Source organism: Rhinatrema bivittatum, chromosome 18, assembly GCF_901001135.1.
Source record: "Rhinatrema bivittatum chromosome 18, aRhiBiv1.1, whole genome shotgun sequence".
In the NCBI taxonomy this organism is placed as follows: Eukaryota; Metazoa; Chordata; class Amphibia; order Gymnophiona; family Rhinatrematidae; genus Rhinatrema; species Rhinatrema bivittatum.
This window is the reverse complement of record NC_042632.1, coordinates 56,564,154-56,577,557: the sequence shown is the minus strand read 5'-3', so window position 1 is coordinate 56,577,557 and position 13,404 is coordinate 56,564,154. Positions and strand designations below refer to the sequence as shown.

The 13,404-nt window shown below is 44.4% G+C and overlaps 1 protein-coding gene across 4 annotated transcripts in view; it reads left to right on the top strand.

Annotated features, from left to right (window-relative positions):
• The window catches only part of CSNK1A1 (casein kinase 1 alpha 1), a 70,977-nt gene that overhangs the window by 34,909 nt on the left and 22,664 nt on the right, over nt 1-13,404 (top strand). For all 4 annotated transcript variants that reach the window (XM_029583318.1, XM_029583320.1, XM_029583321.1 and 1 more), the window contains one exon: nt 1,498-1,637. In XM_029583318.1, the coding sequence (XP_029439178.1) occupies nt 1,498-1,637 (140 nt within the window). The remainder of the gene's footprint in view (nt 1-1,497; nt 1,638-13,404) is intronic.

Sequence of the window (13,404 nt, the reverse complement as noted above, 5' to 3'; positions counted from 1 at the left end):
ATGTCTGTCAGCTGGTACAGTTATATTCGGAAATATTCATGTCACAATTTATTTCTCATACGTTAAAGCAATTGGTAGAACTTTTTTTTTTTTATCTCCAAAATGCAAGAGCTGTGTTTTAATGGTCATTTAATGGTCTTGGTTGTTTATCTGCAGACTTGGGAGTTAACCACTCTCCACAACCCTGAACAAGTATTGGGGGAGGGAATCAAAGGGCTGACTTTTTTTTTTTTTTAAAGGTAGAATCATTTGGGAACTCTACATTTTTTCTAATCTTCCTCCTTTGAGGTTCAGGAATATTTGAGGCGAGCATGTTTTTAAGCACTGAAGCATGTTCAAGTTACTCTGTAAGACCAGTGCCTAGTATGAGTTAATATTTTCTGACAATTTAAAGCAGCAGTTCTAAATTAAAAAATATAAAAAAAACTATAGATTCAATGTTAAATTAGAAATAGCTACCTGTAAGTGTTTGTGTTCATTACATGTGCAAATCCTGCAACAAATAAAACCAACTAATGTTTGGTATAAGAAACATAACTTTGCATCTTTCCATTTGAAAACATTTTTGATTAGGATACAAGTAATGTTTTGCCATTGATTACACAGATTAAAAATAACCTAGGGAAATGTGAAACCAGTTGAGAGTACATAAATACTCAGAGGGGATTGTTTTCTGTAAGTTAACGCATACTGCTGCTTTAAACCATGCTTTGAAGGCTGATGTATGTTTGCTTGAAACAATTCATTTGCTTTTTAATTTTCACTGCCCCACTGCTGCTGATTCATGGCAGAACTTTTCAGAGTAATTGCTGTACTGGTTTAATTGCAATATCTTTTTGCTAAATTATCTAGAATGAATCATACTAACATTTCTTGTACAGAAATCAGGTTGGGCTCTGAATTTTGAATGAGAAACATTGAGTTTGTGAATGTTCTCCCCCCCATGATAACTCATAATCTATTGATTTTCCTTGATTTAAAAATAAAGCTGGATTCCACTAAGCTTGCCCAAGTAGAACTTATTTTAAAAATGCCTGAATTTGTGTTCTCAGCTCTTTTGGATCTTGTGCTTTCAATTTTCAAGTAAACCGAGCGGTTGCATTGAACATCCATAGGTTACTTTGCATTGAACATGGCTCTAAATATTCATATGTTGCATTAACCATGTTTGGCTTGTAGAAAAATGCAGCACAAGTTGATGTGCATGTCACTGTTAAAATTATGCATAATAAAAGCTGCCTTGTAAATGGTTGTGATTTTTGTTGTTTTTGTAATGTTCTTTACATTTTGTGTTTGCTACACTGGAATGTATTCATGTAATAGATACAAAACTCTAGTTATCTTCTGTTTTATTTGAAGTTTGTTATAACTAACTTCAGGAATATAAAATATCAAATAAAAACCTTTGCATTTCTGGTTTTCTGTACTGCTTTGAATGCTGATCAATATAGAATTCCTTTCTGGATTTTGCTTATTGACTCTTGTTTTCTTCTTAAGTTATTCCTTATCGACTTCGGTTTGGCCAAAAAATATCGGGACAACAGGACAAGGCAACACATACCATACAGAGAAGACAAAAACCTCACGGGCACAGCTCGATACGCCAGCATTAATGCACATCTTGGCATTGAACAGAGGTGAGTTCAGTGGATTACTGTAGGGATACTTTGCAAATCTTATGAGAAAAGTGTCCTGTATTTCATTGGTTCTGCACTAACAGACATAACTTGGCAAAGAATTCCAGTGGTGGTGGTGGTTTCTTGTACTGTGGCTCGTGATAGGCTGGTGAAGTCAGTTATCTTGTAACTTTAAGTACAGGGCAAGCCAGTCTTAAGTCATGGGACAAAATGTGAAACTAGGTTCATCCATGAGTGTTCATGTTTAAGATGCAGAGTATAACTTTCTTATGCCCCTATTGTGAACAGATTTAGCTATACTCTTCTCCCCTCTTTCCAGATATATCTGGAGTATGGTCTGCTAGCCTTTGATTACCTGTCAGGTTCATTTCCACTTGAGATCTTCAGGAAGCTTCCTCTTGTAGCACAGCTGTTTAGCTTTAGGAGAGAATATCCCTGCCAGCATCAGGAAGGATTCATGTACAGTGCAGCCACAGCTTTCTAACCATTTAGCTTGTTTAGAGGGGTGTGTATGCAATGTGGCAGCATTGAGGCTGGCATGTTTGGTTTCTCTGGCTAATGACATGAACATGATTGCTATCCTAGTAATAGTATTTCTATTGAAGTCCAGAAGCGTATAATGTTTTTATTGGGAAGGTGAGTATCTGAAGCAGGTATTTTGCATTAGATTTGAAATGTCTTCATATATTTGGTACTTATAAAAACATAAATCTTGGGGTTTATTAATGCAATGACTACTCTGAGAATTATTTCTAATGAATGTGCCATGAAATTGTTTTTCTGATATTTAAATTGAGCCAAGACTTTATTAATGAAGGAATCTGTACAAGCAATTATTTGGCACTGTTTAGAAATACAGAAGTTCCCTGTACATACCAGGATCATTCCAGACGATGGGTTATGTTCCCTATCCAGCAGATGGAGTCAGAACAGATTTCTGGGAGGAGGTGCTACATTACCTCACTACCCACGTCATCATCCCCAGTATCTTTCTGACTCCAGCAGATGCGGGTGGGGGAACTTGAGTTCCCCACAACTTTGTCTTAGTTATTACTTTTTTTTTTCTCTCATTTTCTTTTAAGGGATCAAGTAAAAGGTTATATATATTGTGTTACTAATTTCTTTAATTGGAAAGTAAAAAAAAAAATAATTTTTTTTCTTTCACAAACTTACGGTTGGAGTGACGGTTTATTACCTCACCGGGGCTTGCTTACAAGCCTTTTTCTCTTTATTTCTTTCGTTTCTCTCGTTTTGTGTTCGGCTGGGGTAAGTGTTTTCTTTTTTATTAAATTTTAGGTTACTTCAGCGTATTCTTCGTCGAAATTTCGACCGCGGGTGCACGCTGGTGGTCCAGCCTCTCCCCACACTTCCCCCTCCTCTCCCCACAACGCTCTTTAGTCGACCCGCGGTCCCGCGAAGTTCATTCCCCGGGGCCACCGGCTGCCGGGAAGGAGATTCCCCGGCAGTCCTTCGGGTCGACAGGGGGGAGTTTTTCTTCACTTCTTGCTGTTTTTCTCAGCGCGAGGCAAATCTTGCCGCGCTTGTTCGCCCCTCCCCCTCTCCCCTCAGCGTTTTTCAATGCCGCGCTCGGCGGCTTGTGTAGCCTGCGGCCGGCAGGGAGTTCAAATCACCAGGGAGGGGCGTTGTTCGGACTGCCTCCCCGACGGGGAGACATGTCCTACTGAGGGGGACGCCGAGAGAACTTCTGACCGCGACTCAAGAAAACGACAGGCCCCGTTCCCGATCAGCACAGAAACGGCGGCCATTTTAATGTCAGACTCCAAAGCGGGGTTATCAGAGGAGGATTCTCCGATTATTCCACCACCTCCTTCGAGGAGTCAGCGGAACTTAGCAGATTCTGGACACCGGGAGGGTGAGGCCTCGGGGGCCCCTTCCGGAGGTTTCTCTGCTTTTTCTCCTGAGTTTATTGTTTTAATGCACAAAGCTTTTCTTCATTTCAGGGATGCTTCTTCGGACATTCCTGGTCCCTCTCCTCCGAAGTTGGCTCGGTTAGGGGGATCCCCCTCTCAAGGAACTTCTTCTCCCTCTGTTCTTCCACCTCAACCTTCCAAGGATCCTCCAGCTCCGGTTGGGTGTCCAGGGGGTGACCCTTTGGTAGATCCTTCAGGCGATGACCCCACTCTGCTTTCCCATCTTGAGGGAGATGATCCAAGGATCCTACGCATTTTTCAATCGGAAGAATTAGAGGACCTGATTCCTCATATTCTGACGGAAATGGACATCGACCCTCCACCAGAGCCTGTTGGACCACAACCAAACGTTAGGAAGGGTGACCCTCTCCTTGCTGGTCTAAGACCTTTGGCCAAGGCTTTTCCAACTCATCCTTCTTTTCTCCAACTCATTTCCCGTGAGTGGGATACTCCTGAGGCCACCCTCAGAGTTAGTAGAGCTATGGAGAAGCTCTACCCACTCCCACAGGATTTTCTGGACATCCTCAAAGTTCCTGCCGTGGACTCGGCAGTATCAGCAGTGACCAAACACACTACCATACCGGTCACGGGAGGTACGGCTCTGAAAGACACTCAGGATAGAAAATTGGAAGTCTTTCTCAAAAGGATTTTTGAAGTTTCCGCACTAGGTATGCGAGCGTCCATTTGCAGTGCTCTTGCTCAGAGAGCAGGTCTGCGCTGGGTACAGCAGTTGCTTACCTCACAGGAGTTACCAGATGCTGAGGCCCTACAGGCGGATCGGCTGGAGGCCGTGATGGCATATGGGGCGGATGCCTTTTATGACCTACTCAGAGTCCTCGCCCGTTCCATGGTAGCGGCAGTCTCAGCTCGACGCCTACTTTGGCTGCGAAACTGGTCTGCGGACGCATCCTCTAAAACGCGCCTGGGATCCCTTCCCTTCAAGGGTAAGTTTCTTTTTGGGGAAGATTTGGATCAGATCATTAAATCTTTGAATGAGAATTCAGTTCATAAGCTTCCGGAAGATCGTCCACGATCCTCAAGGTTTTCCTACTCTTCTTCCAGATCTCGATAGAGGAATCAGCGGAGGACACGAAACACTCGTCAACAAGCTCCTCGGAACCCATCCTCTCGTTCAGGCTCCTGGAACCGGCCCTTTCGAGGGCGCCATCCCGGCAGGGAGGGTCAGGGACGGGGTTCCTCTAATTCCTCCTCCTTCAAGACAAATCAATGATGCCAGTCGGACCCACGACCCGGTTCCCCGGCTGGGGGGCCGGATCTCTCTCTTTTACAGCGAGTGGGTCCAAATTACATCGGACCAGTGGGTCCTGGATATTCTAAAGAACGGCTACGCATTGGATTTTGTCCATCCGCCCAGAGACAGGTTCCTTTTCTCTCCTTGCGGATCCAGTTACAAGCAAGAAGCTGTCGCTTCCACTCTCGACCGACTTTCCAGACTGGGAGCGATATCACCTGTTCCTCCCTACGATTGGGGTCGAGGTCATTACTCCATCTATTTTGTTGTCCCAAAGAAGGAGGGTACCTTTCGTCCCATCCTGGACCTCAAGATGGTGAACAGGTCTCTTCGAGTTCCCCGTTTTCGCATGGAGACTCTTCGATCAGTTCTAGCAGCGGTACATCGAGGAGAATTTCTAGCTTCCTTGGATCTCACCGAGGCCTACTTGCATATTCCTATTCTCAAGGATCATCACCGCTACCTAAGATTCAAGATCTTAGGTCAACATTTTCAGTTCAGAGCCTTACCTTTCGGTCTCGCGACGGCTCCACGGGTCTTTACGAAAATCATGGTAGTGGTGGCAGCTGCCTTGCGCCGGCAGGGCGTTCTGGTACACCCTTACCTAGACGATTGGCTCATACGAGCGAAGTCATGGGACCAGGGTTGCCGGATGGTCAGAATAGTGCTCCGCATGCTCCAGTCTCTCGGGTGGATTGTCAACTATGCCAAGAGTCACCTAGTTCCTTCCCAGTCCCTGGAATTTCTGGGGGCACATTTTGACACGAAACAGGGCATGGTATTCCTCAAGAAAGAAAGGGCTCAGTCCCTTCGTGATCAGGTTCTCCGATTCTTGGATCTTCAAGAACCCACAGCATGGGATTATCTTCAGCTCCTGGGCACGATGGCCTCCACTATCGATCTTGTCCCTTGGGCCTTTGTCCACCTCCGTCCTCTTCAGAGGTCTCTGCTCTCCAGATGGAAGCCGGCCTCACGAGATCACCAGATGGTACTCCCAATTTCGATGGCTACCGTCAACAGTCTTCACTGGTGGCTAGAATACCGAAACCTAGCTCAGGGAGTCTCTCTGGACATACCGGAGTGGATAGTGGTCACCACGGATGCCAGTCTATCAGGATGGGGAGCGGTCTGTCAGGAGAGCTCCCTACAAGGTCGATGGACGGTGGAACAAGCCCGCTGGCCCATCAACCGACTGGAGACCAGAGCGGTACGTCTGGCGTTAAAGGGGTTCCTTTCTCGGTTGCGTCACAGAGCGGTCAGGGTTCTTTCCGACAATGCGACTACAGTGTCCTACATCAACAGACAGGGGGGCACGCGAAGTCTTCAAGTATCCTTGGAAGCGGACAAATTAATGCACTGGGCGGAAAGGCATCTGTCGCGTCTGGCAGCCTCCCACATTGCGGGAGTAGACAATATACAGGCGGACTTCCTAAGTCGTCGACGCCTGGATCCCGGAGAATGGGAACTCTCGGGGGAGGCGATGGATTTGATAATCTCCCGATGGGGTCCTCCCCACCTGGATCTCATGGCCACAGCAAGCAATGCAAAGACTCCGCGTTTCTTCAGTCGCAGAAGAGAACACGGCGCGGAAGGAATCGATGCTCTAGTTCTGCCTTGGCCGCGGAACATTCTACTTTGTCTTCCCACCGTGGCCTCTTGTAGGAATAGTGGTTCGAAGAATCGAGAATCACCACGGTCCAGTGGTCCTCGTGGCGCCGGAGTGGCCTCGCCGACCATGGTTTGCGGATCTTCTTCTCCTGACCACGGAAGGCCCTCTACGTCTCAGCCACATTCCACGACTACTACGGCAGGGGCCCATATTTTTGGAGCAGGCTGATCGCTTCTGTCTAGCGGCCTGGCTTTTGAGAGGCGCAAACTGAGGCATAGAGGTTACCAGGAAGAGGTCATTTCGACTCTCTTGCTTGCTCGTAAAAGATCTACTTCAGTCACTTATGTAAGAGTTTGGAAGGTATTCGAAAATTGGTGCGGGTCTCACGACATTCAGCCTACCAATGCGTCCGTATCGCAAATTCTCTCCTTCCTTCAGGAAGGACTAGATCTCGGTCTCGCTTACAACTCTCTTCGAGTACAGGTCGCGGCTCTGGGCGCCCTCTTATATAGTGGTGAGGGATCGCGTCTCTCCTCTCATCCGGATGTGGGTCGTTTCCTTAGAGGGGTGCGTCACTTGAAACCTCTGTTACGTCCTCCTTGTCCTTCCTGGAATCTGAACTTAGTTCTACGAGCACTTAGCGGTTCACCTTTTGAACCCTTAAGATTTTCCTCTCTTAAGGATCTGACTTTTAAAACTATTTTCTTGGTTGTAATCTGTTCAGCGCGACGCATTTCAGAACTACAGGCGCTATCCTGTCGAGAACCGTATCTCCGTTTTTCTGATGACGGAGTATCTCTCCGCACGGTTCCATCTTTTCTTCCTAAAGTGGTTTCGGCCTTCCACCTTAATCAGTCAGTTGAGTTGCCTTCCTTCAAATCAAACGAACCCAGGGATTTGCGTTTTCTGGATGTAAAGCGATGCCTGTTGCGTTACTTAGAAGTTACTAATGAGTTCCGTCTTTCCGACCATCTCTTCGTTCTCTGGTCGGGTCCCAGGAAGGGTCACATGGCATCCAAAACGTCTATCGCTCGCTGGCTGAAGGGGATGATTGCTTCGGCTTATATTGGTTCTGGTAAGCAACCTCCTTTGGGGGTTAAGGCACATTCTGTTCGCGCTCAGGCGGCGTCCTGGGCAGAGTCTAGCTCTGTTTCAGTCCAGGAGATTTGCAGAGCGGCGACGTGGAAGTCTCTCCATACTTTCGCAAGACATTATCGTCTGGATGTTTCCGCACCACCAGACGGTTCTTTTGGGGATCGAGTCATTCGAGCAGGGCTATCCATGGCCCGCCCATAGGAGGGAAGCTTGGGTACATCCCATCGTCTGGAATGATCCTGGTATGTACAGGGAAAAGAAAATTATTCCTTACCTGCTAATTTTCGTTCCTGTAATACCATGGATCATTCCAGACACCCTCCCGTTACTATTGAAAGTCTTTAATTAGGGTGGGCTATCTCTGCTCTACTGTGCTCGTCTCATTTTTCTGCTTGTTCTAGCACTCAGAGTTGTTTTGTTCAATATTTATGTGTTAGCAAGTTTTTCTGTGAAGGTTATTATTCTGGTTATTTAACATTAAAAAAAAAAAAAAATTTTTTTTTTTTGTTTGGTTCAATACAGTTACTTGATCCCTCTCTTCCTCTTGGGCTTGGCTTTGCTAGGCTAGATACTGGGGATGATGACGTGGGTAGTGAGGTAATGTAGCACCTCCTCCCAGAAATCTGTTCTGACTCCATCTGCTGGATAGGGAACATAACCCATCATCTGGAATGATCCATGGTATTACAGGAACGAAAATTAGCAGGTAAGGAATAATTTTCTTATTTTTGGCAGAAAGGACCACTTAGTCCACCATTTGTGCCTGTAATTTTAAAGACTGTGTTTGAAATGAGGTAGTCTTAACCTTAAATACAAAAATAGCATAATTCATAGCTGTTCTTTATTTGGTACAGCAAGAATTGAAAAGTCACACAGCCATTTTCTCATGCGATAGTGATTTCTCTATGTATACCTGTGGTAAAGATGAAGCATTACAGAAGGTTTATTTTTTGTTTGTACCCTGTGCAGTAAAATAGGGACATTTTTGTTAGGTAGGACAAATTTTACATTTTGGTACTAAGGTGTATTTGGAATAATTGTATAAACTGATGCATAGTACAGAGTTAAATTGTTATGGGCAGTGGTGCCCTTGGGTGATTGGAGGAGGGAGTATGGATGTTGTGAAGATGAGGGTGGTGGGTGGATTGTGGGTTGTGTGAGGAAGTGATTCTGGGGGTGTATGTGGGGGATGGAATTGCTTTTGAAAAAGGTATAGGATGTTTTCATGGTATCCTAATGTTGTTATAGTTTGTTTGCATCTTTGCTGATGTCACTTTAAATATTTGATGTTATGGATAATGGTAAGGTGTTAGTTTGTACAGCAAAGCATTCTAAAAAAAAAAAGTTTCCTTTTTTAAAATCCTGAGAAAATTCTGCGCAATGTGGAATTTGCATAGATTTATATATTTTGTGCCCAGAATCAGCTTATAGGAGCAGTGGGTGGCCCAGGTCTGAAGAGGAAGGAATTAACAGCATAGACTCGCACTGGCACAAAGAGGAAGGACCAAGGAAACAAGATGGTTGAATAAAGCCAGGAGGCAAACAGTGGAATTAGGGATAGGGATTCCTTTATTAAAATTACAGTCCAAAAACAAACTTAAAATATGCCTGACACAGGCTGAGTTTCACCCAGAAGTGGGCCTGCATCAGGGGCTTCCAGTTAGAACAGAAAGAAAATCAAGAAAGCAAAAAGTCTGGCAGATGAAAGGATTGCCATAGGTAAAGCAAGGTGACAAAACATTTTTCAGATACATCAAAGAAAGGAGAAAAGTCCAGAGGTATAGTGAAATTGAAAGGTGACTAGGATCAATGTGTGGAGAGACAAAAATGACAGAAATATACTTCAGTGTTTGTGTATGCTAAAGACGACCCTGGAGAAGGACCGGTGCTAGTTAACAAGACTGTGGATGGGGGTGGAGTAGATGAAACTCCTTTTATGGAAGAGAATGTGTGGGAAGATCTAGGAATACAAAGAGGACAAAAAGCCATGGAGCCTGATGAGGTTCATCCCAGGATATTGAGGGAGCTCAGATGTGCTGGTGGGTCTGCTGCGTGACCTGTTCAATAGATCCCTGGAAACGGGAGTGGTGCCGAGTGATTGGAGAAGAGCCGTGGTGGTCCCGCTTCACAAGAGTGGGAGCAGAGGAGGCTGGAAACTACTGGCTGGTTAGCCTCACCTCGATAGTGGGAAAATTAATGGAGACTTTGCTGAAGGAAAGGATAATTATCTACAATCCGGTGGGTTGCTCAATCCGAGGCAGCATGGATTCAACAGGGGAATCAGATTTTTTTGATTGAGTGACTAGAGAATTGGATCAGGGAAGAGCGCTCTGTGATTTACTTGAATTTTCGTAAAGTTTTTGGTATTGTCCCATGTAATTGGGAATCAATGCCCTAATGCAGGAGTGGAAGGAAGACAAATTACTGTATGCCTTTCCTCCATGGCCCATGTTGGGCAGAGTGATTTGAAGGATCACAGAGGGATGGTGCTCTTGGTTGCCCCAGATTGGCCCAGGAGACCGTGTATTCAGATCTGTGGAGGCTCCTGGTGGATTTGTCTCTTCGATTTCCAATGCACAGGGACCTGTTCCACAAAGATCTGACTTTATTTTGTCTTACGGTTTGGCCCTTGAAAGGGCTTGCTTGCTGAAAAGTGGATACTCTGCGGCAGTGAATTTTCCACCTTGCTAAGATCTAGAAAGTTCTCCACTTCTTGGCCTATGTGCGGATCGAAGTACTCTTCCTTCCTTGGTCAAGATTCCATTCATTTTGTAATCTTTGCAGGATGGCTTAAATAAAGGCTTGGCTCTCAGTTCCTTAAAGGTGCAAGAACACTGTGGATCCATAAAGTCTTTGAGGATGTGAATGAAGAGTAGAGGCATAGGGGTGGCTTGCAGGAATGACGGCTACTACCTGATGATTAATAACCTTATTCAATAAACATACACACGGTTAATGTGAATCCAACATTGCTCTATGCTTCAACGGCAAGAGGAAATGTGGGAAAAAGGATTTGCATTCACAAATAAGCATGGGAGTAGCTTGCTTGTTGCGGCAGTTACTGCCCCAAACCAAATTAGCCTGCTACTTCATTTTCAATGCATATTCAAGCAGCTCTCTGCTTCAATGGCAAGGGGAAATGAAAAAAAGAGGATTTATATTCAGGCAACAACCAACAAGGACTCAATTGCACAGGCTAGGTAAACAAATGGATGTGGGGGTAGCTTGCTTAAGGTGGTTACTGCCCCTAACCAATTAGGCTTGATACTTCACTTTGGTGCGGCTCCAGCAGTGCTCTCTGCAACAGGGGCAGGGGTGGAGGGAAATTGGAACCGGGGAGTTACCAATAAGGGCCCTGACCTCTGCGGTCAAAGTAACAGATAAGTATGAAAAAATAAGTGTGAAAGCTTGCTGGGCAGACTGGATGGGCCGCTTGGTCTTCTGCCGTCATTTCTATGTTTCTGTGTAGCGACTCTCTCAACTGTTTCAGGGTTAATGTAAATGGTGCATCCTTGTTGGTTCATCCTGATGTGGCCTGTTTTCTGAAAGGAGTGAAACATCTTCGTCCTTTGTAGTTTCCAGTGCCCCTACTGGAGTCTTAATTTGGTTTTGGATTTTTTGGCAGGCCCTACATTTAGACCACTAGGTTCTCTGTCCTTGCAGTTGCTGACCTTAAACTCTGTTCCTTGTGGCAATTTGTTCTGCACCTAGTGTTTCTGAACTTCAGGACTTTCTCCAGGTGACCTCAGAGGCAGTACAGCTGCATACTGTTCCTTTTTACCAAAGGTGGTCCTGATTTTCACTTGAATCAGTCCATCTCCCTGCTGTCTCTGGACAGAGAGAGGTGTAGAGTAGTATCATCTGTTGCGACCCTTGGATGTCAAGAGACATATTGGGTATCTGGAGGCTACCGAGCCTTTGCAGAAGTCTGATTACTTGTTTATCCTTCACGGCAGTACTAGACAGGGAGAGCCAGCCTCGTGGGCTAAAATAGCTTGCTGGATTAATGAGGTAGTCACAGCTACATACGTGGATGCTGGGAAGCCATTACCTAGTCAGGTTAGGGCTCATTCCACTGGGGCTCAGGCAGTGTCATAGGCAGAAGTTAAATTGTCTCCCGTCGACATTTGCCAAGCTACGACATGGTCCTCCTTCCACACTTGTTCCAGGTATTATCTAGATGTTCAAGCCTGGGAGAAGGCGACCTTTGCATGTGCGGTTGACTGGCCTGCAGGCAGCCTCCTGCCCTATTCGGGAGTAGCTTGGGTACATCCCACTTCTGGATTCTTCTGACTGGACACTAAGAAATGAGAAATTACTACTTACCTGATTTCCTTTTCTTTAGGACAATCAGATAAATCCTGCTTCCCTCCCTTGGCTGCCGAATGATTGCTTAATGATCCTCCTGGGTTGCCTACGTGTTACAGGAATTACTGGTAAGTTTTACTTCAGTCCCTAGGCTAGTGTTACTATGTTTGAGCTCAGTGTTGGCTGAGTATTGAAATAGTTATGTTTTTAATAAAGTGATTTGCTAGTCTGTCACAATTGCTTTTGAAGAAAATACTGGCAGGCTGATGTCACTGCAGGGGTATATATATACTGTGATGTCAGTTTGCTCTGTCTCCATCTGCTGGTAGAGGTGCATAACCCTCTTGTTCTGGATTCATCTGACTGTCCTAAAGAAAAAGAAGTTATCAGGTAAGTAGTAACTTCTTATTTTGAGACTTGATTCATAATAGGCTAGCTCTGTTTTATGGTCAGAGAATATGGATTTACTCTATCACTAGTGTTACTGAAGACCATAGGAAAAAATTCTCGGCTATGCAGTCTGAGATCTCTGCATTCAATGCACAATTTATTTTGAGATATCCATGTAAATGTGTAGGTAAACAGTGCTAACTATGTATACTTTGACCCATCTCAGTTGAGATTTTTCTTTGATTCCATCAGCCAATAATCAAGCACCATCATTAAACCTGCATACCATTTCCAATTGGTCTGACTTCGAAAATGTTTCCACCCTAGAAATTAAGTCAATTATTGACTCTATATCCTATCTCATACCCCTTAGGTCAAATTCCTACCTCTAGCTTAAAATTACTGGCTGATAGTTCTAAACCAATTGCTAAAATAATAAACCTTTCCTTAGCACAAGGAAAAATACCTTCATTTAAATGTACGGTAGTAAGACCTGTTATAAAAATAAAATGCTGATCCTCAAATCTTAGATTGGGAATAGGTCTATGGCTACCATTTATATCAAAGATCCTGGAAAAGGTTGTTCAAGCGCAACTATCAGAACACATTGAGTCTAAATATATCGTCTCAATTTGGATTTAGCAAATATCACAATACTGAATCTCTTACTTGCTTTATCTGATACTGTACTGAGGTTTTGATGTGGGCCACGCCTACCTACTTATTGATCTCTCAGCAGCATTCGATACAATCATTATATACTATTACGACTAGCACTACTCTACAGTGGTTTAGCTCATTTTTACAGGATCGTTCATTCCAAGTGAAAGTTGGCACCTTCATTTCAGAGAAACTAATTCAGGGGTACCACAGGGATCCTCATTGTCACCCACCCTCTTAACATACAAATTGCTGCCCTTGTGTCACCTGTTGGCTGGCCTAGGTATCGCACATTACTTATATGCGGATGATATACGGTTCTTGGTTCCTGTCAAGGATTCACTTGAGAAATCTATGAAACTAGTAGAAGTGTACATCTCTACAATTAAAACATTATTGGTTCATATAAAACTCATACTCAATCTTGAAAAGACTGAAATTATCTTAAATAGGAAAAAAAACCTGCTAACCTTGCCTTACACTTAGATCATACAAACATTGAATTTCATATGCCAGGGATCT